Here is a 27,257-nt window from a genome sequence, read left to right as displayed (position 1 = left end):
ATATAACTTGGCAAACCACATAATTTGTACAAACCGTACAAACCTCATCAATCAATCATAATTTTTCATTTTGTTCATTTTTTTGTAATTATGAGAGGCTGATTAATCATTTTTATTGTGGAGTGTGTTAATCATGGATATTATCATCTTCATTATTTTAATTTTAAAGAAATACATGAAACAGTTACATTAAAATTTCATTAAGTATTATATGAAACAATTTCATAACCATATATAAAACAACTTCATCAAAAAAAGTATTATATGAAACAATTTCATAACCATATATGAAACAATTTCATCAAAAAAAGTATTATATGAAACAATTTCACAAGATTAAACAATTTCATGAAAAAATTTCATAAGATTAAACAATGAAATCGATGGATAAGAGTGGTTTGCACGGTTTGTACAACTTGGGTGATTTGCATTTGATCGCTTCTCTATATGTGTGTGTGTGATGGATTTCGGGGCCGTTTAGAGGCGGGATCCATATATACATTATTTGATTAAAGCCTAGCAAAGTGATCATTTATGGAGCAAAGTCTTGAAAAGGGGGAGTTTAAAATAACTAATATTATGGCGTTATAGTAAATCAATTACGTAATTAGTTTTAATTGGAGCTTTTTGTATTATATAGATTGGATATAAGGGAGTAGGTTCGGTGATTTTTAGGCTTCATGGAGTTTAAGGTAAGGATTCCTAACCCTTTTCGTTTATTTGATTTTTTTTACATATTTTATTGCAAACACTAAAGCTCTCGTTTAAGAGTTTAACTCATGACCGTTCCAAATTGTTCGTTACCATATCTTCCGTTCACTCGTATTTGTTCTACGTTATATATATATTTGATTTATTCGAGTTAGTACAAATATGTGTTTCTCCAAAAGATCAATGTTAAATTGTTCGGTGACATTTTAGTATGATTTTTACCTCTAAGTGTACATATGTTGGTAGATGTGATCGGTTACGTACCGTTCGATTTGAGCCTCTTAATTGTTACAACAATTTGTTCATCCAACGTTTTTTTTACATTGCTTATGTTGATCATTCATTCGATGTTGATACGTTTTTGCTCTTACTCTTTAATTGAAACTATATGATGTCACATTCGTTATAAGTTAACTCCAAGTAAGTCGAACTACTGACCACCTATGGGGGTACCATAGGCACGTCATTGTGGCACCGATGGCTTGACACTAACTGTGACAGTATAATCAGTCCACGACGTCTCCTCTTGTGGGAGCTATTTGGTGCAATGGATATTAGATTTAGGAGACGTATGGATCGGCTATAACACATGTGATTCGTTTGTAGGGTGGATATCAGTGTAGTGTCTAACGTCACGTCTCACATTTAGTACGTGTGGATCTGCATTCCAACATACAAGCCTGTGTGGCCATATGTCTGGCACTTGTCCTGATGGTTCATATGCAAGTGTATGCGTTTTTCGAGCTCGATTTGTCCCTTCATATGATTTCGTATGATTATGTTATTTGTTGATTTTACTAAGATTTTGGTACTCGTTTTGTCCGATATCTTGAGATCAGTTTTGCCGTGTTTATGTTACTATTTTATGATAATTGTTTATCTGTTCACAAGGCATTTAGCTCAGCCGTGTTTTTATCTGTTCCTCACGGCAGATAATCAAGGGGGCGACTAAGTCTTGTGACAGAGAGTAGACCAGGATCTTGATTTCAAAGGTTTCAAGAGGTTTAGTGCTTTGCTATTCAATTATTGGAATTATTTCATTGGCTATTAGACTAGCATTTCTTTTAAGGTTATGTTTTGGATTTCATTGAGTCGTTCAAAGGTACTTGAAGTGGTTTGTTTGGAGATGTTTATTTCTTTGTTTAGAAAATATTTAAATTCGTTATTGGAAGATTTTATTTTTGTCTTGGAGTTTATACTTTGGAGGTTTTATATATATACCAGCTCCGTTACGTTTTGAAGCAACCTCCCTTTCTATGGAATAGGGGTGTTACATACACATTAAATGAAACACTGTGATAATCATGTGATACATATTCAATCGTCCCTAATTGATAGCAGACAAACATCAAGCCCTAATTAAATGTCGTCGATAATTAAAAATTGTGATTATCGACCAAAATTTCGTAATCGAACAAACTATGCTAATCGAACGCATATGGTATCAATTTCTCGAGCTGTGATAGACTCGACTGCAATCTCCACTCTGATATTCCTAAACCAATCATATTTCACTGCTTTACATTTATATAGGCTGTGATAACAATGTAATACTACATCAATCATCGAGCCTTAATCGATGACATAAATTTAAATTTTATCATTTCAATTTCCAATTTTACCCTTCCGCATTGTTAGAAGTTATAATTTAAAACAAAATATTTGATTAACATATTGTTATCGCGTGCTCGTAAATCAGATAAGATACTGAAATAATTGTAAATATAAATTTGAAATTATTTGCAAAATAACTGCTCTCAACTTTCACAGCTTCCCATTTTGCATCGTCTTCTTCTTCACTCAACCCACACACCTATCTTCTTCGATTTTCTCCATTCTTTCTTCGCTCTAATCTTCACATATTTCAGATTCCAGGTTTGTTCCTTCTCGATTCCATCTGTAATTAGGGTTTTGTACCTTCCATTTCATTGTTCTATGTAAATTTGGTTCATCTTTTAGTTTTCTTGCATATTTCCTGTAAGTAATCGTCGAAATTAGGGCAACTAGGAATTTCTATTGTTTTCAACTCAATGCGTCAGTTATGGCAGCAAGAAATAAGAATTTGTCCTCTCGACACATTCAATTTTGTTATGCAATTTACCCTTAGTTTCGTTCTTTTATCAGTTCTTTAAACTTCTTTTAAAAGTTAAGGAAGAAGAAATGCGGCGGTTGTAGTAATATTCATATGATTATTAGACGATGCAATGATAGCAAGACGAAAGGTGGAATCATATGCATATGATATGAATGTGCTACCGATCTATTTATGAGACTCGAAAGTCTCCTGCAGCTGTAGAGATCGGTTAGTGAAACAGATCAAGAACTATCTTATATGTATTCAATTAATGACTAAAAGAACTGGTCAAGAGCAACAGTTCTCAAACAATTCAAGAACACATGCGGCAAGTCAACCAATTAGGTGGTTCAGGCCGTTCGGCTGTGAGTGTGAGACCAAATAGTGGTCAGGTTTAGTTGATTTGCAATGTTCCAGGTCATCTTCCTCTGGTTGTGCATGCTTATATGTTTTATTGCTTTCATAATTATTATGAAAATATCATCATCTTTCTTGATTCACACAAGAGCAGATATAGCCTGACCGTTCTCTTTTTCATGCTAACTCTTAACAGGTTCTTGGGAAAAGTGAGAGCAACGACATAAGTGAACATACTCTCGTAGTCTTTGTTGTTGTTGGTTAAAGAATTGTGATATCTCATCTAATCGTTCAGTTGAAAAGGATGCAGAACCAGGATGAGATCCCGCTGGAAGAGGAAATAGAGTCTACAACATTTGACACAGCTTATGAAGCTGATGATTGGTCCAATTACAAGGACTGTGATGTTCTGAAACAACAGTCTGCAATATGGGAAGAGGATGCGGCGAAGTTTCCGTTTGTTGGTGATAAGGTAAAGGGAAAGTTGATGTTTCGAAATCCTTTTTTCCGATTGATAACTGAATCCATTTTTGAGAGATGTGTGTGTTTTATGATTTTGATAAGTATCCTTGGCCCTTTTTCTAGTTCATATTTTTTTGTCACCCCAGAGTGCAATACATGATTAAAAAGAAAACTCTGTTACAAATGCATGCCTATATGAATTGAAGATGTACAGTGTACTCTTCCCAATCCAGTTCCATTGCTTCTTTCCTCTGCTTTATATATGAAAACTTTCTAGGCCACAGCCAAATCCCATCCCTATGTAGAACTTCTGCCTGAATTTTTATTTGTGTTCTTTGCACCCAGTCAAATCTCTCTTTGTTTTAGCAGGAGGTTTATGTTATACATCTAAATGCATATTGTCTGCCATGATATAACTTCATTTAGCGTGCTGCTGTTTTTAGTTTGTTTGGCTTGAGGTTTATTCTCTCTTCAAGAGTTCTCGTCTTCTCACTGATTTGGTTATGCTTCCATTAGACTGTGAACTCTAAGCTGTGGATATCTTTCTAGATCAACATTTATTTTATGTCACTGCAGGAGCCTCTCTCTTCACTAGAAGCTGAATACAAGTCTGGAAGCCCCATTTTACTGGAGAAAATAAAGGTTTGATTTTCCCTCTTTGTGCTTTGTGTTTTCTTTCCCTTTTGAAGTATCTACATGTGACTTTCACATTCTGAAATTTATTCAGGTGCTGCATGAACAATATGCTGCCATCAGACGAACACGTGGAGATGGGAACTGTTTCTTTCGGAGTTTTATGTTCTCTTACCTAGTATGCTGAAAATTCATTTTGCTAACCTTGTCTGAATATCTACACTGCTTGACAAGATATTTGTAGCTAATGTGATGGTTTGTGCTTTGCTTTTGCAAATGTAAGGAGCATATTGTGGAGTCACAAGACGAAGCAGAGGTTGAACGCATTAAAACCAATGTGGAAAAGTGCAGAAGGACACTTCAGAGTTTAGGTTATGCTGACTTTACTTTTGAAGATTTTTTCTCAGTAAGTCCAATTCATCCTTCTAGATGTGGGCTGAACTTCCCTGTAAATGGTCATTCGTGGCACATATGTGGATTAAGTGAGGACTTAGGATAGATGTGGGACCAAAGTATATTCAAATGCAGTCCATATTGGCATCACAACATGCTTTCAATAACGTAAAGATAGTGTGCCATTTGGTTACTGTAGAGACTCCACTCCAATAAGTAGTCTATAGGTTTGCAAAGATGAATAATGAGAAAGATAATTGTCTTTAATATGCATTGCTGCTTACACACACAAACTATGATGTTATAACACAAGTGTAATTTGTTCAGAAATTAAAAAAAATGACAATTTTCTTAGGTTACAATTTACAGGTTGGTGAACAGTAATGACAGTTGGCAGCTTGGTTGTCATACCGAAATGGTCAAGCTGCAACACCCCATGCCCAACATTTCTTATAGTTGTTTATCCACGGCCTATCACTCGAGGCATGTGCAAACAAGTCTAGCTTGGCTTTGCAACCATGTTAGCAATCAGATTAATATAATACTAATTCACCTCTAATCCTCAATAGAAAAAACCTAGCAACCTGTTTATGATCTTGTTTGTAATATAAGCATTGTGTTTGTTGGAACTTCCGTCTGACTGACATTCTATTTCAACCTAGTTTGCATCTGGGAATATTTTCAAACTAGAATATTAGGTTTTAGCAGGCTGTCACTTCATGCCTAATGGTACCAAACAGAAGAACCTTAATGTCTTAATAGGATCCTAGTGTTACAACGAGGACAGAACAAAACTGATTCACCAGATTGGTGGTAGGTAATAAATTTTTTCTTTCCTAAGAAGTTCAAAATGACTGCAATATATAACTGCAGTTCCCTGATACTTGAGTAATAAATTTAGATGGACTCCTTATTTACAAGCTCTTTTTCTCCTTATTACAAGCAAAAGTGAACTCTCATTTTGACAAGCAGATAGAATACAGAAAACATTAAAAACAATGAATATCAATGTTATTGAGTGGAATAGTATAGGCCATATATTACAACACATTACATGTATGGTGGTACTCTCTCTGTCCCAGAATCGAGCAACAATTTCCTTTTCATGCTGTTAGAGCAAACACAAGGCCTTCCTTTTTGGCAAAGATATTCCTAATTTCTCCTTGCCCATTAGTAACCACTTCAAAATATCAATAGCGTTGATTTTGATTCACAAGATTACATGCCATTATTGATAGTATTGGATATATTTGACTAATAGTCAAGCACTTTACTCATACTATGCGCTAAACCAAAGTTTGCAAATATTTTGCGTGAAGAAAATATAAATAATGCACATTTAAGTTTAAGCTTGATCTTGTTTTTTCTTTTACTTGTTCATAATAATCTATACCGTGGCCATTGAGGAAAAGGATTTCCTATGTTGCTTCCCCTTGTCTCTCAGTCACTGCTTACTAGATTTTTGCATCCTTCTTCTTTGTTTGAATTCCAAACAATCTAAGTTCAAAATATAATGTTTATCACTCAGTGGTAAAATATGTATCAGTAGACTTCTGCATTAGTTATAGACACTGTATGAAGAGAATACATGCTTATCATCTCCCTTATTGAGGCACAAATGTGACTTAATGGAGAACTATTTTCAAAGCAAAGGAGGAAAATAATTGGAAAGAATGGTGGTATGATAAAGCTTGTAGAATTTGTAGTCATGCTATTGTTGCAAGAGAGAGACTGATATGCTCTACCACCAATCCATTTCTGGGATATGTCCTTAATTTAAGTAGTTTGCTCAAAACTGTTGCAAAGCTTCTAAACTATTGTTACTATATATATACACACACACCCACACCCCATATATAGGGGGTGGTTCATGTGAGAACCCCAAAAAATTTGAGAACCAGATTGATGCATATTCACTAATAAAGTTTAGAGCGTAAATGCATCAATTCATATATACTTGCATAGATAGTAGATATTTATCGATGAATATATTCATTGATGGAATACATTTTTTGATGGTATATATGCATCAATGAATATACAAGTTCTTTGGCTCTCAGATTTTTTTTGGCTCTCACATAAACCTGATATATATATATATATATGTATACATATATATATACCTCTTTATAGATATTTCTTTCAGAAAGTTCAGGATAGTAGTTGAGAAAAGGTTTTCTTTTTTTCTTATGCTTTCATCTTCTAAAATTTTGAAACATGTGAGCCTTGGTGATTTCAGCCAGTTGTTTTTTTTTCTGTTGTATATTCTTTGTTCTTCTACCTCTACTTTGTAATTTTAGAACTTGTGTCGAACAGTTGTTTGTCGAGCAGCTGGAAAGTGTTCTTCAAGGGAATGAAGATTCTATAAGGTTTGGAGAATGAATTGCTTTCAGAATTCCAACTTCTGTTAAAGAAAAACAAACTGAATTGCCTATCGTCTGAATATAGTAGGTGTAGGTTGAAGTGTATTTGATGGCCTGATGTCATTTTTTTTTTGTTTCAAGTCATGATGAACTCATAATGAGAAGCCGCGATCAGTCAGTATCCGATTATGGTGAGTATTGCACTTCAAAAAGAAGTTATACCTATCGTATGTATTAGTCACCAATCACATATAATGAGTGGATCACATATCTTCTAACTGAAGTTACTTTGCAGTCGTGATGTTTTTCAGATTCGTTACCTCTGGGGAAATAAGGAAGCGCTCGGAATTCTTTGAACCATTCATTCTAGGATTGACAAATACAACTGTAGAGCAGGTCTTTACTCAAACTTTTTGGGCTAATTCTCTTTCTTTCACATGCTGCTGGGGTTTTCACAGAAAAAACCGCTCTACTCTTTGGGTCATAGGTCAGGCCTACTTACAATTTATCCCCTAGACCTCACCTCAAGTGGGACATACCGGGTTGGTTTGGTTTAACTGTAGACTTTTCCTCAAAACTTTTTGGGCTAAGTTTCTCTCTTTCAAAACTTTTCACATGTCGGGGATTCACCGAAACTACCATTCAACTCTTTGGGTAGAGGATGGGTCTGCTTAGATTGCGGACCCCACCACCCGTTGGTGGATATACTGAGTTGGTTTGGTTTGGTTCAACTGTAGAGTAGGTTTGTTTGACACCAAGACTTACAATTGACTCGACTCTCTTCTTGCCCTCGGTTTGTTACTTTTTTTGTGCATCATTTTTGTTATCAAATTACTTTTTACATACGTAGTTTTGCAAGACGTCAGTGGAACCCATGGGTGAAGAGAGCGACCACGTTCACATTACGGCCTTGTCTGATGCATTGGGTGTACCTATTCGTGTCGTGTATCTTGATCGTAGCTCATGTGATACGGGGAGTGTCAGTGTGAATCATCATGATTTCATTCCAGGCTTGGGTGATACCTCTAAAGCTTCAACTAGTAGCAGTGGCCCTGAAAAGGACCCGTTCATCGTCTTGTTATATCGACCTGGTCACTATGACATACTGTACAGAAAGTGAAAATGTCAAGTGTTGGGTAAGCTATAATCCTTCATATTGTGTTTGGGGATCGGATTTTTGGAGCTGCAACTAATAACGAAGTTATTATTGTAGGTGTGGAAGTGTGACGTATCGAGGCTGGATAGCGGAAATGGAGCAGTGTTTGGATTAGAATTCTCCAATTTGTACTTGGATTTGTGATCTAAGTGTTGTGTTGATTTTTGGTCTGATATTAACCCCCAGAAGTAATAAGTTTCTAAAACTTTCACCTTTAAAAAAGGTTTCTGATTCTTGAGAAAGAAAAAGTCATTTTCATTTCCAGATCTACTACCAAATGGTATGGTGTGCTGACCCAATAAAGATGGAGAGTTTTACTCGGTAAGTGAGGGTGACGACTTTTACCTGGGTAAGTGCTTACCGGGTAAATTGTTGAATACGATACCACTTTGATGTACTACAATCTTATCCGGTAAAATAAATCATGGTGTTGACTCATAAAATTAAACGTTTACCGGGTTAGTATTTAGGTAAACGACCCCTTAAATAATTCAGTTACAGTTAGAAATATAATTTGGAATCTTAAGATTTTTCCTATCCATTTGTCTAGCTCTAAAGTTGTTTATTTTCTAAAAAATTGGAGAAAGAATTATCAAGGGAAAAAATCATTTGTGAAAGCATCTATCTGTTAACTTTTAAGAAAGATGATGTCCTTTTACCATAGACTCTTGGATGATGGTTGGTGTAATCCGTTCACAAGAAGAACAACGTATCTGTGTGAAATCGATACCTGACAAGGAATCAATACCTGGTAGTAATTGGGTTACCTCGGGTTGGGTTTTTTTAGAATTTTTCGGGTTGGATTGATCGGGTTTTTGAGCACCTTTAGCTGATAACATGATTGAGACTCGTTATATCCTGGTTACATCGAATGATTTTTGTACTTGATTCATATAAGAGTTATTCAAATTTCAACTAAATCAGTTGTAAATTTGCTTGAGATATAATTAACGTCTATAGCATTTAAAAAATACACCATCTTTTTATAGTATTTATTTCACAATTGTTCGGTTTTTATGTATAAATTAATAACATATACACAATCATTCGGCTTTTATAATATTTTTTTTTTACTTTTAAAAAATAAGAATGGAAATTTCAAAAGTACTTAAAAACTAATATTTAGTCTCTTTATAATAAACAGCCAAGTTTTTAAAATCTATATATTTATTTTAATTTAACAGATTTTAAATCACTTTAAATATATGGAAAAAATCCAAAAAAACTCAATTGACTTTAATGTTTAAAATGATTAAGTCTTTGAATAATTTTTTAAAATAAATAAATCATTGGACATTCCAAAACATGTTAAATAACTTCTTAAACTTTCTAAAACATGTTAGATACATCTTTATAACATATACAACTGGTTAATGTAGTAAAATAATGGTATAAATCTGGAAAAAAACTAATGGACATTCATATTTTGAACAATTAAGTCCTTAAATATTTTTTGAACAAAAAAATTACTTATATCTATAAAATGAAATAAATATACCAAAAAAGTACTTACATTTATAAAAATATACTTACATTTAAAAAAGATTTTTAATAAAATTTATTTTAATTAAAATAAAATATATTCTGTCAGTGATTTTTAAATTAAAAAATAAAAAAAATTAAGATTATCGATTAATTTATTTTAATTAAAAATAAAATATGTCAAATATGTGATCTTTCAAATTCAAAAAGTATTTTTAATTAAAATAAATTCATCAGTAATAATTTCTAATTATATTTTATTTTTTTAATTTGAAAAATCATATACATAATATGTTTTGTTTTTATTAAAAATAAATATAATCAGTAATTTTTTTAAATTATTTTTTATTTTTTTAATTTGAAAATCACTAATATAATATTTTTCATTTTTAATTAAAATAAATTTTATCAATAATTTTTTTAAATATAAGTAATTTTTTGGTATATTTGTTTCATTTTATATATTTAAGTACTTTTTTTTGTTTAAAAAATATTTAGGGGCTTAATCGCTCAAAATATGAAAATCCATTGGGTTTTTTTTTCCAGGTTTTTTTCATTATTTTACCACGTTAATTAGTTTTATAAGTAATAAGAATGTATTTAACAGGTTTTAGAAAGTCTAAGAAGTTATTTAACAGGTTTTGGAATGTCCAAGGACTTATTTGTTTCAAAAAATTATCCAAGGACTTATTTGTTTCAAAAAATTGTCCAAAGATTTATTTGTTACAAAAAATTATCCAAAAACTTCACCATTCCAAACACTAAAGTCCACTTAATTTTTTTTAGATTTTTCCATGAATATAGTTACTTTTTTAGGGGGTGTTTGGGATTGGTTATAAAAACAACTTATTGACTTATTCCGGTATGGTACTGATAATAAACATTTTTGAATGTTTGGATAAACAACTTATACCGGTTTCAAATCGATAATAATTTTTTTTTAACAAAATTAAACCCAAACAGATATTTTATTCATGTTAATTTGTTCGGTCGTTTGCATCACTGCAAAATTTACGTACCTCGGTTGACGATTTGACTCAACACCACAATACCACCGGAGTCTGCCGGCAACGATGGTGGAGAGATTCTTCTCCGGCAACTCCCCCAGTTTACCCGATGATTCAATGATGCTCCTCTCCGGCCCTCCGTCCTCGTACTCTCTTTTCCCTTTTTTCCTTCTCACCAAGTGAAATTGGCTGAAATGTTGTGGTTGTTGCAGAGGGAAGACATCTCTGCTATTCCAGTTCGCCTTCAACACCGTCGTCAATTCCGACGATAAATCGGTTGTTTTCATTTGCAGTCGACGCAAATTAGATACGAAACCCCCTTTTCTCTCTCGGGTAACTTTTCGATTTATCAGTTCATATAGCGATTGATGAATTCATTACTCTTGCTCATCAAATTGCATCAAACGTTATGAACATTCCTTGTACAGGGCGTTGATCCATCGTCTCATGTATTTAATCGAATCCAAATGAAGTAAGCTTCTGTCGTTGCTATTACCAAAGTTTGAAACCCTAACGTTTTGTGATTTCGATTTATGATCTGATTCCCAGGTATGTGGAGGATGAGGAAGGGATCAACAAGTTTTTTGCTGCATTTCACATGCATGATGTGTTTCCTGCTTTGGTTATAATTGATGATCTTGGAGAATTTTGTGATGAAAGGTAGTCTTGATACAGTTTCTCAAAGATGATGAGTGTGAATCAGATTGAACAATTTTACCTGAAAAATAAGTGTCGTTTAATAAACGTTTAACCTGGTAAGCGCTTACCGGCAAGAGTCATCATTCTCGCTTATTTTATCGTGTAACATTCTTGGCAATAAAATGGATTGTTGGTAAGCTATCTTTTACTCGGTAAGCCCTTATCGAGTAAGGGGCCGTTTACCAAATATTTACCCAGTAAGTGTTTATCGGTAAAATTTAATACTATTATTTACTTAGCAGGTTTAGTCCACTAAAATGACATCGCATGCAACAATTTACCCGGTAAGCGCTTACCATGGTAAGAGTCGTCGCCCTCACTTATTGGGTAAGACTCTTGGTCCTTGTCTTGCTCTTACCGCGTAAGATTCTTGGTCCTTACCATATTCATTTATGAGGTAATGTGACTTGGTAAGCGCTTACCCGGGTAAGCATTTGGTAAGCGGCCCTTCCCTCACAGGATAAGATTATTGGTACTTGCTATGCCTCTTATTGGTAAGGTTTTTCTGTCTTTGCCATTTTTGTCATGCTCACTCGTTAAGGTAAATGACAGTCGATAAGCATTTAATAAACGGCCTCAAGTCAATTGTACCTGAAGTATTTCTTTTGTGCTTTTTATCTAGGTAGATTCTTGGCTTATTTTACATATTAGTCATCTGTTATCCCTTTCTGTTTTAATGATGTTAAATAAACATTTTTTGGGTTTTTTGTCGGGTCGTCTCGAAAACAACATTTCTGTCTTTTTGGGATTTGGGTAAGGTTTTATACATCTTTATCTCCCGACCCTACCTCCGAGTGGGATATTGAGTTTGTTTAGTTTTTAACGGAACATAGAGATCAAATTAGAAAAAATTACCAGGAGATCCCAGGTTCAAATCTGAGGAGGAATAAAAATCCCCTTGTGGCTACGGAGGTTCAAATGCGGTGACTCCGGACTATCTGCAAAGCAGGTGGTCGCCCTGGGATTAGTCGGCTCGCATAGCGGGTTGAATATCCAGGTTAATAAAAAAAATATAGAAAAAATTAGCCAAAAAGGGGAAATTGGTATCTTCTATGGATAAACCAAACCGAGCTCGCTCAGTGAGTCACATTTGGAACCAGGGGCAGGGAGGTATGGGATGCATTTTGACTTGACCTCTACCCAAAATCGTTGTTCTACTAATAGATATAGCGGTCGCTACCCAAGCAACCCGATGCTCCTATTTTGCTTCTTATGATGTGGATGTTATGTTTCGCCATGTTGACATTTTCTTATTATGTAACGAAGAACTTGCCGACAAAAATACTCAAGTCCTCGCGGAAGAGAGTTGGCAATAGTTCGAACATTAGCTTTGTGTCGCAATGCGATTGATCACGCCAAGTAAGCGAAGTTTATGTTGTTCGCTAAAAAGCAAAGCCTTTCATACAACTGATTTGAAGCCAGTGAAACAGGGTCTTGTATGCTTCTCTTCTCTGATACTCACCATGGTGACACCCCTAGATTGCTCTACATTTACAAGAGATGGGTCAACTCTATTTACACTATCAAAGGTGGGTTTGGTCTACAAAGTGTTCTCTTTGTTTATCTTTTTGCAAGCCAGAAGTTTCCACGGAAACAACCTCTCTACCCTTTGGGTGAAGGCAAGGTCTACCTCTACTTAGGATTGGTGACCGTGGGTGTCTGGGTCAGTTTGTCAGTTGAGTTGACCCTCAAGGATTATTGGGTTAATTTGGTTTGGTTTTTTGATTTTTGGGCTAGGGGCCGTTTGCGCAAATGCTTACCCGGTAAGCGCTTACCAATAGGAGTTAACACTATAATTTGTTTTGATGCATAAGAATTTAGTACATCAAAACATATCGAATGCAACAATTTGCTGGGTAAGAGTCGCCATCCTCACTTACCGGGCAAGACTCTCCATCATTCTCATCGCTCTTACCCGGTAAGATTCTTGGCCCTTCTCATGTTCATCTAATGAGGAAATTTATGACGTTAAACACTTACCAAGTAAGTGTTTAGTAAACGGCCCTTAGTTTGGTTTGGTTTTTTGATTTTGTGCTCAAGTTTTTGAAATGTGTGGGTGGGTGGCAGGTGATGGACTTGGGTCATTCATTCTGAAGAACAGCAGCTTCCCAGCAGCAGCTTCTTGTGGGTTTGAAATGGTGACAAAAAGGAGTGCTAAATACTCCATTGCACTTCAATATTTAGTTTTGGAAGAGATCTATGAAGATGATGAACAAAGGTACCATCTTTAGATCTGAATCTTGAGATAAATTCATGTTAATCTGGTCTTGATTCATGTTATCTGCATTACTCAACGTGGTCTTACATGGCTTTGGTTCGTGTTAGATCATCTTGATCGATTTATGAGTTTAGCGTAAATGGTAAACCTGTACTGATTTACTGATACGAAATGGTTGCCGAAGCAATGGCTTATTTGATTTTTGCTTGATGAGTTCAGTGGCTTATCTGTTTGGTCATCTGAGTAGTATTTGTTTTCTTTTAACTTAATTTTTAAGAAATGGATGAAAATGACTGAATTAAAAATGTGTCATTGAGTAACTATTGTTTATATTCAGGGCCTTTTTACCAAATTATCTATTATGTCCTGCTGTCTGGATAAATTTGTTTGTCTGAATAAATTTGTCTGTTTGGATAAATTGGTGTTGTTTACTTCTTTATCTGAATCAACAGTCACGGTGACATAAATGAGAGATTTAGTGTTAGATAAATTGATGTTTATTTTTTAAGCCAAATGATATTTCTAAAACATAAAAGTGCCTTTTTTTTATTAACCTGGATATTCAACCCGCTATGCGAGCCGACTAATCTCAGGACGACCACCTGTTTTGCGGGTAGCCAAGAGTCACCGCATTTGAACCTCCGTGGCTATAAAGGGATTTTTATTTCTCCTTGGATTTGAACCTGAGACCTCCTGGCAATTTTGACTTTTGGAGCCTCAAGCTCAACCAATTAAGCACCACCCTTGAGCCTTCAAGTTGTTGATAACATTCGGTAACAAAGAAAAAGGAAATCGATATGTAAACATCAATGTAGAAGCTGCCATGGAAGCAAGAAATTGGTATCATCAATGTAGCAAAAATAAAAAATAGAAGTGAAAATCAAAATAATCAATGTAACAAAATTGATATCATACACCCCATAGAAGAAGAAATCGATGTAGAAAAAGAGAGAAAAATACAGCAGCTAGGGTTTTGAAGTTCTCCGGTCGTAGCTATAACCACCCTCTTGCTGGCTCGACAGTCGTCGGAGAAAGAGAGAAAAAGAAACAGCGGGTAGGGTTTGAAGGTCGCCGATCACAGCTACCATCCTCGTTTGGCTCGCCGGTTGCCGGAAAGGGTCTCCTGTCACAGGGCTAGCCGGTTGTCGGAAAGAAGATTGAAATCGACGGTGTGTGAAACACTACACATGTTCAAATCTCAGTTTTCTCCAATAAACCTCAAATCAAAAGGAATTTAATTTAATACAAAAAATATGCATCATCATATAATAATTAATAAATCGAAAACCAAAAGAAATTAAATTTAATGTAAAAAAATTAACGTCGCATGTACCAAAACATATTGAGTAGAATCCAAAAAGTATATATGTGAGTCCGTGGCGGGGCAGGAAGTGCGACCCGTCCTCGTCTCCATCCCGGGTTTGAGCCAAACGGGGATCCCGTCCCCGAGACCCAGTTTAACAAGGAATCCCCGTACCCTATCAGAGCGGGTGGACCGGGTTCTCCCGAGGGGTCGGGCCAATTCCCATGCCTAAGTATAAGGGGTGGGGATGTCTTTTTTTTTTTTTTTTTTTTGGCTAAATGGAGACAACACAACATAACATATCCATCTGTTCGATTAACTCACTCTATGTGCAAATAAGCCGTAAGTAAACAATCTAAAAGAGTTGTACGAATAAGCCAATTACATTATATAGCTCATTAAGTCACAAGTAAACACCCTCTCAGTCCCTTATTCCTTGACATTTCTTGATAGGAAAAAAATAAAGTTGCTTGTAAATATCGTAGGAAGCTAAAACATAAAATGAGTAGCGAGTAGGTAATAGATTATGGTACAGAATGAGTTGTTTGGAGGAAGGGACCTAGTTTTTTTTTTCCCAGATGGTAGCACAATTTGATTATAAAAGCCGAAGTTATAAATATTTAAAAAAAATCATCATTGGTCCATTGGTTAATTTTTTTTTGATTAACCTGGATATCCAACCTACTATGCGAGCCGACTAATCCCAAGGCGATCACCTGCTTTGCAGATAGCCCGAAGTCAACGTATTTTAACCTCCATGGCCATAAGGGGATTTTTATTCCTCCTTGGATTTGAACCTCCATGGCCACAAGGGGATTTTTATCCTCCTTGGATTTGAACATGGGATTTCCTGGTACTTTTAACATTTGAAGTCAAGCTCAAACCACTCAGGCACCACCATTGTGGTTCTATTGGTTAATTTATTGTTTTTTGTATATGGGGTTTTTTGTTCGAGTCTCTTATACCAAATTTCTTCAAAAACATAATAAGCCTAAAATTAAAATCTAAAAGTTAAAAACTAAAAAAATGATATAAATGAGATTCAGACCTACACCTAGAAAGAGGGGGGGGGGGGACCCATGCATATACACTCTATCAAGAAAAACTTGTGTTATTATTGTAGTTTTAGGGAATATACTGTTGCACCCAACAAAATAATGCAGTGGCAACTTTTACAACCCTAAATTTTTTACACTACAACGAATGAACGAAGTAGTGGGTCCAAAGGTGCAGAGGGTATGTAAGTTTATTTGTTGTATTTGTCGTATATAAATATTATGCACCATAGTGGCTCCACTCCTGCCACACTGGTCCCTAAGAAGTACAACTAACCAAGCATTGGATTAAAATCAAGACCAAAAGCCAACATGCTTGTTTTTTATCTTTGGTACAATGGCCTCATATCCAACTACAAAACCAAGAAATGTAATCGTAGCTTTCGAAACTCCCTTTCCTGCTCTGCATCTGCCCAATTAGATCATGCTCGATACCTGCAATACGGTTATCATTAGTTTGTGCAACCAAAGAAAGTGTAACCGACAACGCCCCACCCGAGGAGCATACTGGGAGAGGCAAATCAGGTAAACAGTGGTCTGCTAGGTGGCTAGTTTGGGAGTCGAGTGCCCACAAGGAGCTCAATCCCCAAAAGAACTGCAACTCTCATACTGCAGTTTCTAGACTCGAACCTTCATCTGTTTGTGCAGGTATACCACCTGGAACCAACTGTCCTATGCCATGGGGGCAAGTTTATCATTAGTTCTCAAATCCACCCTATCAACCGCCCCCCACCCCCAAAGGAAAAAGAGAATCACCCTTACTATTAAAATGATTTACTGGGGTCGTTTAGTTTGGTTACCCTTAAAAGATCTTGTATATATGTAAGGGTGTGGCAGCGGCTTACCGGAACACATGACAGTTTCACTTTCTGTACAGTATATCATAATGACCAGGTCGATATAACAAGACAATGAACGGGTTCGTTTCAGAGCCACTCCCACTAGTCATATCAGTAGGGGCATCACCTGAGACTGGAACAAAGTCATGATGATTCACACTGACATTCCCCGTATCACATGAGCTACGATCAAGATATACAACACGAATCGGTACACCCATTGCATCAGACAAGGCTGTAATGTGAACATGATCGCTTTCTTCACCCATGGGTTCCACTGATGTCTTGCAAAACTACAAGCGTAAAAAGTAGTTCCATAAGAAAAAATTATGCATGTTAAGATATATGGAACCCTTTTGAATCTCTATAAAAGAGCCCTTATAGAGAAAGAGCAACTTCCTACATATATAGCATGTTTCAAATACATGTTCTATTGTTACAACCGATACAAACCTAATGAATTGATATATTTATGGAAATGATGATGGTTCATTTATTATGATTTGGATATTTATGGAAGATGGTTAAAGTTCATTAATTGTGATCAATATTTTATATTAGGAAACAGTAGAGATATTTATGGACAATTATCATATGATCCATTAACTATGATTGAGATATATATGAAAGATGATAAGGTTAATTAATTATGATCATGGCTTTAGATTAGAAAACAAAATGAAGTTAGATCTTTATAGAGTTGGGTTTAAATGAGAGCCGATGGTACCTATTTAAGAGAATAAGAAAACAGTCGAATCGCATATGATTTTACACTAACATCACGTACAAAATCACATGTGATTCACATGACTTTGCCCCGCGACCTAAAGACGCGGCCAAAGTCGTCTTAGGTCGCGGAGCAAAGTCGCCCGGACACCCTTTTTTTTACCATTAATGTAAAGATCACATGTGCTTTTGCACATGATTTGGCCGTTTTCATATTCTCATAAATAGTTAGCATTCTCGTTTGATCCTCCCTCAATATATATACATATAGGTTTTATGGTCCGTGTTCAGCCGACATGAGACTCCAACAATGCACAAACAAAATCAAGAAAATGAACTTGCAAGTTGCAAGTCAAATGGAGTTCTTGGTGTCAAACAAACCTGCTCTACGGTTGTATTTGTCAAACCAAGTATGAATGGTTCAAAGAATTCTGAGCGCTTCTTTATTTCCCCAGAGGTAACGAATCTGAAAAACATTACAACTGCATAGTAACCTCTGTTAGAAGTTATTAAAGAGTTTCAGCAAAGAGGCCCAATCATTACTACCTGCTTCCCAAAAATAAATATCCACACCAAAAAAGCACAGTTTTAGAAATGTATAATTATTACACTATTTAATTATCTTAAAGACAATTTTACCCTTCATAAAAATTCTCAAATCTCAATTATTGATGTATTATGATTAAGGGTAGAATTGGAAATTTAGTAAATTAGAACCATTTATTTTTAACCAATGGTATCTGGGTTACTGGTAGATCCCAACCTCCTTCGAGATCAAGGGTACAAGCCTCAACAAAGGTGAAGAGTGTGTGTGTATTGTTGTGTATTAATATTATATACTTAAAAAACTATCCATTTTAAAGTAGACGCTTATTTTGGGACCAAAAGTATAGATACTTGTTTTGGGACCAAAAATGTATAATGTTTTGGGACCAAAAATGTAGAATATTTTGGGACAAAGGGAGTATATGATTGGTAAGTGGTAAATAAGATGGGTATAACTTCCTCCGGAAGTGGCATGACTCACCATAATCGGATACCGACTGATCACGGCTTCTCACTATAAGTTCATCATGACTGGAAAAAAAAAAAGAATAATGACATCAGGCCTTATCAAATGCTCTTCAATCTACACTTCTATATTCAGATAATAGGCATTTCAGTTGATTTTTCTTTAATGAAAGTTGAAGTCTGAAAACAATTCAGTCTCCAAACCTTATAGAATCTTCATTCCCTTGAAGAACACTTTCCAGCTGCTCGATAAACAACTGTTTGGCACAAGTTCTATAATTACAAAGTAGAGGTACAAAAACACAGAAGATACAATACAGCACAAAAAAAGACAGAAATCATCAATGGTCTTAAAATATAGCAGGCTCTCATATGTTGAACAAGTTGAAAAAATGAAAGCACAAGTAACAAGTAAATGAAATACATGGGAAAAGTGGGGGGGGGGGGGGGGATAACATGACTACAAATTCTATTCGATTAATTTCTACATTAAAAATAGTTCTTCGTTAAGTCCCATGATGCCTCAATTAGGGAGATGATATGCATACATTCTCTTCGTACAATATCTATAACCAATACAGGAAGTCTACTGGCAAAGAATTTACCATTGTAGTGATGAAAATTATATTTCGAATTTAGATTGTTTGGAATCTAAACAAATAATGCAAAAATCCAGTAAGCAGTAACCAAGAGGCTGGGAAGCAACAAAGGGAATTCTTTTCCTTGATGGACAATGATGTAGACTGTAGACTATAATTGGCATGTAAAAATAAAAACAAGACAAAGCTTAAACTTAAATATGAGTTATTGATACTCTCACTACCCTTCTTACTGTACGGAAGGGGAGATTGGAGAGGTATGGGGTTAGTCAGGGGAGGGGTAGAGAGCTGGTAGATAGATTACATGAGGCCTACGTTAGATAGAGAGATGCTTAGGTTTTTCATATGTTTCATGTGTATTAATGTTCCTACTTGTGTACCCTTTTTACTGAATATTGTATGCTAGGCTTAGTTTTGGTTTAATTGGTTTCGTTTATTGTATACTAGTCTTAATTTTTCTCCCTGTCCAAGTGGTTGCTAGTACTGCGCTTTGTGTTTTCTTGATTGTTTTAGCCTTTCTCTCACTTTTGTCGCTGCTGTCTTTTCTGTTTTCTGTACCCGATGCTTGTTTGCACACTCTTTTGCAATTTTCTCACCTATTGCTTGCATGCTGAATCCTTTTAAATTTTGATTACAAGCCATAGGTCTTCAGTGAAACAGAGTCTATACCCCTTTGGATAGAGGAAAGGTCGTTGTACATCCTACCCACCCCCCCCCACCCCCCCTCAACCTCCAAGTGGATATACAGGGTTCATGTGGTTTGGTTTATACTCTCACTACCAAAATAAATGCAAACTTTGCTTTAGAACATAGTTCAATCGAATGTTTGACTATAAGTCAAACATCTGAAGTACTTATCATTTATCAATAAAGACAAAAACAATGAATCTTGTGAATCACAAGACTAATGTTATTTTGTAATAGTTGCTAATCGCCAGAGGTGGATCCAGGGATTTCAACTTGGGGATGCACTAACATAACAGAAGTAAATTGGGTATGCACAATTTATGATAATTCTTGAAGACTACAGATTTCTTTTTCCATGTATGCACATGCATATCTGATATGCTTAATCAATCTGCCCATGCTAACCTACATTGGGTCCTAGAGAATTTAGATATAAAACTTCGCCAAAAAGGGAGGTCTTGTGTTTACTTGGGACGTCTTGGGAAGGAAATTGTTGCTTGATTATGTTGATACACACAAGGCTTAGCATCCACCATTCACGGTTAGGACTACTAGGGTATCTAATCCCATTTGCTCGCATAGCTTTCATCTTTCACTATTTGATATTAGCTCAGTATATTGGAACAATTATTCAATATATTTTGATATTGAAAATCATATTTTTGTGATCGATAATGCATTTGCCGCTGGTATTCTTTCCATTATCTATGCCTTTCATTGCTCCAATTTCGACGTTGTTTCAAATTCTGAACATTTGAGTACCATACATGTATTGTTTTATGTAGTCTATATTATTCCACTATAAGACATTAACATTCGTTATTTTTCGTTTTCCTTATTATATACTTGATGCATGAATTTTGAAGATAATTTCTTTCTTTTACTAGTCAGGTTTTTTTGCTATCATATACATAAATGCATCAGAAATCTTCTGTTACAGACTTATAGTGCACTGTGCATTGTTGCAACACAATCTATCACACAATAAACAACCACAGCACAACCACGCAACACAATTACACGAATATATATTTGTTAACGCAGTCCAATGTACCACACCTACTCAAACCAATAGAGAATGATGCTCTTCAATGGTCTAAAGGTGATTTGCCCTATTATGGTTTGCCAATGGGCTATGCCACTATAATGGTGCGACAGTGGTGCTATCGCGCTTACTGATAATGGGACAAATAGTGGTGGTCAAATAGCATCTGAAATAGTGATTCCGCGATTAGCGTCACAATTGACCGCTAAATGACCACATTTTGAATGCAAAAAAGCAGCCGCATAACCACTATTTGTAGATATACTCTTTTGGTGTTAGAAAAGTAATTTTGTGGGCTTTTATTTAGGACTTGCATTCGGTTTTATTTTAGTCCAATAATATCAAGACTTCATTATTCTTATTTTTTGGACCAGGACGCCATTATTTTTAGTTTTTTGAACTTGGACACCATTATTCTTATTTTTTTGGATTTGGACACCATCACTTTGACATCGTGATTTAAATAAAAGTATTCACATTGTTCAACTATTTTTATTTGGACTTGGACCTCATTATTCTTATATAATTTTTATTGAATACATAAAATATGTTGAGTTATGTACGCATATATATATAATTCTAATTATTATATGAACGGCTATTTTTGACCGCTATACCACCACTTTACCATCGCGGCAACCGATGTTTCAAATCATGGTCCTGACCGCGATTTCATATTTTGACTGCTGTAACAACATAGCCAATGGGCAGATAAGAAAAGATAAAAAAAAAGATAGACCAGAAGTAAAGAAGGCTGTAGTATTTGGATGTACAAATGACACAACTTGTGTCAGATGTTCGTCAATGCCAACATTGCTGTGGGTTTCTGTTTGCCCCCCTGCTTATTGTAGGGCCCACATGTGGCTGAGGTATATGCCAAGTCCTACATGATTTCTGGCACAGTTCCATCTGCTTATAATCTCTCTTCTCCTAGAAGTCAAGTCTCTTTAACAGATTATGGATGCCTCAGCCATTCTGCTCAAGATTTTGGACAATGGGGAGTCCATCTCCATCCATTACTCAAGTATTTGGCAAATGTACTTATATATTGCCAATTGCCATCATTGTCAAGTTCATAGGAAAGAAAAGATTTATTACCTACCAGCTAGCAAGTTCACATATGAGACAATTGGGCATGGAGTGATGGAGTGATAAATCCTACTCATTGTAATATTCTAGTTTGACAATGTTCCCAGATTCAAACTACGTTAACTTAGGATCTTAGTCAGACAAAAATTTCAACAAACAAAATGTTTATATCACAATCAAGACCAGAAACAGGTTGCTAGGTTTATTGGTAGAGGTGAGTTAGTACTATATAAATCTTATTGCTAATAGTTTAGTTATGAGGTATTGCATCTCAATGATTTTGTTATGACAACCAAGATGCAAAATGTCGTTGCTGTTCTTAGCCAGCATCCAAAGGAAATTGTCCTTTTCTTGAAATTGCTTAACAAATTGCACTTGTAAACAAAATAGTAGTTTGTGACTTTGTGTGTGTATGAGGAAATGTTTTTTATGACGAAAGCATAATTGTGAAGTCAATTTGGGCTGCATTTGAATATAATTGTCACTTAGGAGTCTCTACACTACCTGAGTGGAGAGAGTACCTCCTAGAGATGTCATTTAGGAGTTTCTACAATACCTGAGTGGGACTTCTTGGAAGCAGCTTCTATGTCTCGTGGGACAGAGCTAAGGTCTGTATACATCTTCCCCTCCCCTCCCCTCACACACATCCTACCTCTGGATGGGATATACCGGGTTTGTTTAGTTTGGTATGGTTTAAACTACATGACTGGCTTTATGTTAACGATAGCTTCACTGTGAAGCCAATTTGGCTGCATTAATATATCTTGATTCCACATCCATCCTCAGTCCTCACTCAATCCAAATATGTGTCATGAAAGATCATTTATAGGAGCCTTTAGCCTATGTCTAGTAGACTAACTTATGAGTCATCAGAAAAGAATGTAACAAATCTGGACGAACCGCTTACTGAGAAAAAATCTTCAAACGTGAAGTCAGCATAACCTAAACTCTGAAGTGTCTTTCTGCATTTCTCCACATTGGTTTTGATGCGCTCAACCTCTGCTTGGTCTTGTGATTCGATAATGTGTTCCTTACATGTGCAAAAAGCAAATAACAAAACTTAAAATTAGATGCAAATATCTCACCAAGCAGTGTAGATATTTAGAAAAGGTTGTTTAGAATGAATACAACATACAAGGTATGAGAACATAAAACTCCGATAGAAACAGTTCCCATCTCCACGTGTTCGTCTGATGGCAGCATATTGTTTGCTCAGTACCTGCATAAAAGTGTTCAGACAGTGAAATGCAAATGTGGATACTTCATAAGAGAAAGATTAACATGGAAGACAAAGCAAACCTTTATTTTCTCCAGTAAAATGGGGCTTCCAGACTTGTACTCATTTGCTAACGAAGAGAGAGGTTCCTGCAGTGACATAAAATAAATGTTAATCTAAAAAACATTATGGCCTAACTGAAGCATAACAACATGAGTGAGAAGATGAGAACTCTAAAAGACCAAAAGGGAGGAGGGTGTGTGAGTTTATTTGTTGCATTGGCCATATATAAATGTTATATACTACAAAAAAACTAACTCTAAAGGACTAAATAACCCTTGAGCCAAACAAGCTAAAGCCACTAGCACACTAACACAACATGCATATAGGAAAGTAACATAAACTATGACTAGCACAATGGAGAGATCTGGCTGAGGCAGTAGAGAACCCCCAAATAAGAATTCAGCCAAGAGTTCTACATAAAGTCAGCCAACTGGGATGCAAGTGTTCCTGGCAAGCTCAAAGGAGCCTTTAACTGGTTGTCACGTTATACCATCCAATGTGGGAGCAGTTGACACATTATAAGAAGCCAAAGGAGGAAGCAAGAGTTGCAGTTTGACGACTCAAATTACCAGGCACGTTAGAATCCCACATCGGCTAGACTTGAACCATTTCTCCTCGATACATGTTGGAGCCTCCCTTCTCTCATCAAGGGATCTTTTGGAGAGTAATCTAAAGGGGTGTCACACTCACATATCTCACATGGCAAGATTTACATGCCAAACCAGTGTGCGTAAGTTTTCCATCCATAGCAGAAAAGAAAGATTCTGAATAGATGCAATCATGCAAGCAAGCTATTGGATCAATCATCCCGGAAGCACTAGTTTGGTATGACTGTTTGCCCAGTAACATTAACCCAACTTATGAAGATGGTCAATTCCAATTATTGGGGGATGAATGCATATGTTATCATAGAATTTTTTGGTTAAGAAGAAAGAATGTTTGCTCTCCCCAATCATAATACAGGCCAAAGAGAGCAAATGCATCATTATGCCATACAAACCATGTTCAATATAGTCAATTTATCACTTCAAGGTAAAAGCTCAACGCCTTGTGACCTAAACCACCACCAACTCATGAACTTCAAATGCATAGGTTACTTTGCCCAAAAAGAAAAATTTTCATATACAAAAACAGAGGAAAGAAGCAATACACATGTTCAATTCAATACATTAGGTATGCACCAATAACAGAATTTAACTTCTAATCAAATACTGCCCTGTGGAATAATAACAAGATAAAAACTAGGATAATGACGTTCAAAAATGGCTGTGGACATGGAAATAAATTTGTTTATTAACTGGTTTAGGGTTTGAAGCATTATTTTTCTCTTACCTTATCACCAACAAACGGAAATTTGGCTGCATCCTGTTCCAGTATTGCAGAGTGTTGTTGCATAACATCACTGTCCTTGTAATTGGACCAATCATCGGCTTCATAAGCTGTGTTGAATGTTGTCGACTCCTCCTCCTTCACCTTCACCTTCTCCACTTCCACCGAGATCTCTTCCTGGTTCTGCATTTTTTTCAACTCTAATAATTGGATGAGATCCCAGAATCGGGTAAACCAACAAGGAGGAATAGGTTATATCTGCCCTAGTGTGAATCGAATGCTTCTTCAATGGCAGCTTAAAAGGGCAATCAATCAAATAATTGCCAGAATAGGCAAGACATGAAATTGGGAAAGTCCAAAAGTGTTCGAGGGCGGTCAATGAATGACGATGAAGCTGACGACGACCACGTCAGCTCATCCAACTAAACTATGATTTTACTGTCAATAGTTCCGTTAAAAACAACCTTTGAACGGATTAATAGTTCCATTAAGACGATCTTTGAATCATTAAGAGGTGAATTTTGTTTGGTAAAAATAAATTGTTTCCTAATAATTTTAAAATTATCTGAATGATTTTGCATCATTGGTCTCTTTTAACCATTCAATGCCATAATTTCATTGTAAACAATCACCAAACAATTATATTTCATTTTGTACTATATCATGGGAGTCTCTTAATCATTTTAACTACTAAATTATTCTGCACCAAATCATTCAGTAACTATCAAAACAGTCCATTGGTATTCCGTTGATATCAAAGGAAAAGTTGTTTATGACTGACATAGGCTTGTTTGGTTGGTTTCTATTAAATTTTGTATCAATCAAATTTTCTTAAGTATAAACTTATTAAATATGTCACTTTTCAATATCATTATATTTCTATCAAACAGTTATGTATAACTAACCGAATAAGTTATAAGTTTTATTAAGCTCATTAAGCTACTAATAAACATGCCTTAAATGTACCTCTATAGAATTTCATTTAACTTTACCAGGTTCTCTATTTTAAAAATTATAGTTATATTATAAAAAAATATACATATAATAAAATATTATTTCTCTTATAAACATTTAGCATCAAATATCTTATTGGTGAAAATATAATAAAAATTTGTTTCTATAATCATTTTTTTGAGAGTTCTCTAAATTTAAAGAACTTAACGGTCTCTCTCATACATTTAACTAGTGTTCGACACCGTTTGTTGCAAAATAAGTACTACAATAATCACAACTTTTGTTACAAAAAAAAATGTATCATTTGCATTTGATTTGCACAAAAAATTTATTAATTAGTTGGTTTTGATTTCAACCACTGTTTTAGATTTCAAAGTTTCATCACTTTTATACATCCATCATCATCTTTCAAACTGTCATCTGTCTACCAACGTGAGATGATAAAAGTCAACCTTATTTTAGATTTAAAGAACACTCAAACCTCATATTGTCAAGTCATCATTCTTGGTTTCACTTTTATATTTGCATTATAATTTTTACCATTTGATTGGTTTTGATTTGATTCCAACCATGATTATGAATTTTAAAGAGGGTCATCCAAAATAAGACAACTCTACGATGCAAACCCTATGAATTGACACAAAGACATCTAATCCACCTTTGTTATACATTTCTCTTTGTTCAAATCTTTCAACTCTTCATCAATGTGAGACAACTAAAACTTAACCACAATTCATCATTTGGAAATACTTAATTCTCATGGTACCACCATAATATCCCAAGGTTTTCCTTTTATATATGTAAAGATATTTTGATGAAAATTTTAAAAAATCTATTGAAATAAAATTTGCAGGCAATCAGCTACGCAAATCAACATTTATTGTTAATGGACAGTTTAATTTAATTTGATTTTCATTTATATAGCAAATTCTTAAAAGAATTAAATACACACCTGCATATATTAGAAGGGTACTCGCACAATACAACGAGATACATCTCAATTTTTATTTTTTTTTGTCTCTGTCGATGTTATAATACGGTTTTATGTGATTTTGAGAAAACGATAATGGTTTTATTTTTTTTAATAAAATAAAAATATAAAGATATATTATAAAAAATTAAAAATATATATATTTATATTAGTACCAAACTAACTATTTAATTTTTTTTTTGTATATTTCTTTAATTCAATTTATTTTATCTTTGGTTTAATAATATAATTTTTCATGAAGATAATAATTAAGTATTTTGTTAGAACTTAATGATTATCCGAATTATATTTTAGATTTTTTTATATTTAAAATGAGATGTTTATTCTTTATTTGATTATGTTTATCCGCAGTTAATTACACGAATTCAAACATAAAGTTTTAATAAGTTGTACTTACGCATAATTTACTTGTAATCTTGAATTTTAAGTAATATGCATCAATAAACAGTACTTCATGCATAAAAAATGGTTTTTAAGAGTTTTTGTCAAATACTTTATAATATAACTAGAAAGATATTCGCGTAATGCAACGAGATACATCTTCATTTTAATGTTTCGTTTTTTTTTTGTTGATATAATATTACTTCTGTGGTTTTGAAAAAAGACAATGTTTTTACTTTTGAATAAAAATAAATTTGAAGATTTCATAAAAATTTGAAAAATACTTAGGGGCTGTTTGGATTCCTCTTAATGGTGACATTAAGAGGTCTCCTCTTAATCGGTCAGATGTAAAACATGTTTGGCAAAAAAAAATGCCCTCTTAATGGTGACACAAACCTCTTAACCATTTTGAGG

General features: G+C 34.9%; 3 protein-coding genes across 5 annotated transcripts; 2 read left to right on the top strand and 1 right to left on the bottom strand.

The window, feature by feature from the left end:
- Positions 1 to 2,482: 2,482 nt before the first annotated feature.
- Positions 2,483 to 8,383, top strand: LOC112528658 (ubiquitin thioesterase otubain-like). Of its 2 annotated transcripts, XM_025139683.1 has the most exons (11): positions 2,483 to 2,586; positions 3,339 to 3,369; positions 3,446 to 3,614; positions 4,181 to 4,246; positions 4,332 to 4,415; positions 4,521 to 4,643; positions 6,947 to 6,999; positions 7,135 to 7,184; positions 7,289 to 7,389; positions 7,844 to 8,129; positions 8,207 to 8,383. In XM_025139683.1, exons 3-10 carry the CDS (start codon positions 3,447 to 3,449, stop codon positions 8,111 to 8,113), a joined length of 915 nt encoding a protein of 304 aa, XP_024995451.1. In that variant the 5' UTR covers positions 2,483 to 2,586; positions 3,339 to 3,369; position 3,446; the 3' UTR covers positions 8,114 to 8,129; positions 8,207 to 8,383. The 2 variants fall into 2 exon arrangements, with proteins under 2 accessions (XP_024995451.1, XP_024995458.1); XM_025139690.1 differs by having other exon boundaries at positions 3,339 to 3,614; positions 8,004 to 8,129.
- Positions 8,384 to 10,635: 2,252 nt separating this feature from the next.
- Positions 10,636 to 13,841, top strand: LOC112523730. Its single transcript, XM_025133409.1, has 7 exons — positions 10,636 to 10,784; positions 10,851 to 10,971; positions 11,067 to 11,110; positions 11,188 to 11,298; positions 12,604 to 12,696; positions 12,760 to 12,866; positions 13,405 to 13,841. Exons 1-7 carry the CDS (start codon positions 10,705 to 10,707, stop codon positions 13,566 to 13,568), a joined length of 720 nt encoding a protein of 239 aa, XP_024989177.1. The 5' UTR covers positions 10,636 to 10,704; the 3' UTR covers positions 13,569 to 13,841.
- Positions 13,842 to 15,953: 2,112 nt separating this feature from the next.
- Positions 15,954 to 24,809, bottom strand: LOC112528937 (ubiquitin thioesterase otubain-like). 2 transcript variants are annotated; one of them, XM_025139999.1, is made up of 9 exons: positions 24,521 to 24,809; positions 23,209 to 23,274; positions 23,045 to 23,128; positions 22,817 to 22,939; positions 18,694 to 18,746; positions 18,506 to 18,555; positions 17,860 to 17,960; positions 16,880 to 17,045; positions 15,954 to 16,348 (listed from the first exon to the last, which is right to left on the bottom strand). In XM_025139999.1, exons 1-9 carry the CDS (start codon positions 24,704 to 24,706, stop codon positions 16,257 to 16,259), a joined length of 921 nt encoding a protein of 306 aa, XP_024995767.1. In that variant the 5' UTR covers positions 24,707 to 24,809; the 3' UTR covers positions 15,954 to 16,256. The 2 variants fall into 2 exon arrangements, with proteins under 2 accessions (XP_024995767.1, XP_024995758.1); XM_025139990.1 differs by having other exon boundaries at positions 15,957 to 16,348; positions 16,759 to 17,045.
- Between the last annotated feature and the right edge of the window lie 2,448 nt (positions 24,810 to 27,257).

Source organism: Cynara cardunculus, assembly GCF_001531365.2.
Source record: "Cynara cardunculus var. scolymus isolate 2C chromosome LG 1, CcrdV1, whole genome shotgun sequence".
Classification (NCBI taxonomy): Eukaryota; Viridiplantae; Streptophyta; class Magnoliopsida; order Asterales; family Asteraceae; genus Cynara; species Cynara cardunculus.
The sequence above is the reverse complement of the archived record's forward strand: the minus strand, read 5'-3'. Positions and strand labels throughout refer to the sequence as shown.

Coding starts and splice junctions, on each gene's coding strand:
- LOC112528658 (XM_025139683.1), top strand. CDS start 3,447: ATGCAGAACCAGGATGAGATCCCGCTGGAAGAGGAAATAGAGTCTACA. Junction 4,247..4,331: donor TTTTACTGGAGAAAATAAAG/GTTTGATTTTCC, acceptor AAATTTATTCAG/GTGCTGCATGAACAATATGC. Junction 4,416..4,520: donor GTTTTATGTTCTCTTACCTA/GTATGCTGAAAA, acceptor TGCAAATGTAAG/GAGCATATTGTGGAGTCACA.
- LOC112523730 (XM_025133409.1), top strand. CDS start 10,705: ATGGTGGAGAGATTCTTCTCCGGCAACTCCCCCAGTTTACCCGATGAT. Junction 10,972..11,066: donor AACCCCCTTTTCTCTCTCGG/GTAACTTTTCGA, acceptor TTCCTTGTACAG/GGCGTTGATCCATCGTCTCA. Junction 12,867..13,404: donor CTCTATTTACACTATCAAAG/GTGGGTTTGGTC, acceptor GGTGGGTGGCAG/GTGATGGACTTGGGTCATTC.
- LOC112528937 (XM_025139990.1), bottom strand. CDS start 24,706: ATGCAGAACCAGGAAGAGATCTCGGTGGAAGTGGAGAAGGTGAAGGTG. Junction 23,129..23,208: donor TTTTACTGGAGAAAATAAAG/GTTTGCTTTGTC, acceptor ACTTTTATGCAG/GTACTGAGCAAACAATATGC. Junction 18,556..18,693: donor GGGAATGAAGATTCTATAAG/GTTTGGAGACTG, acceptor TTTTTTTTCCAG/TCATGATGAACTTATAGTGA.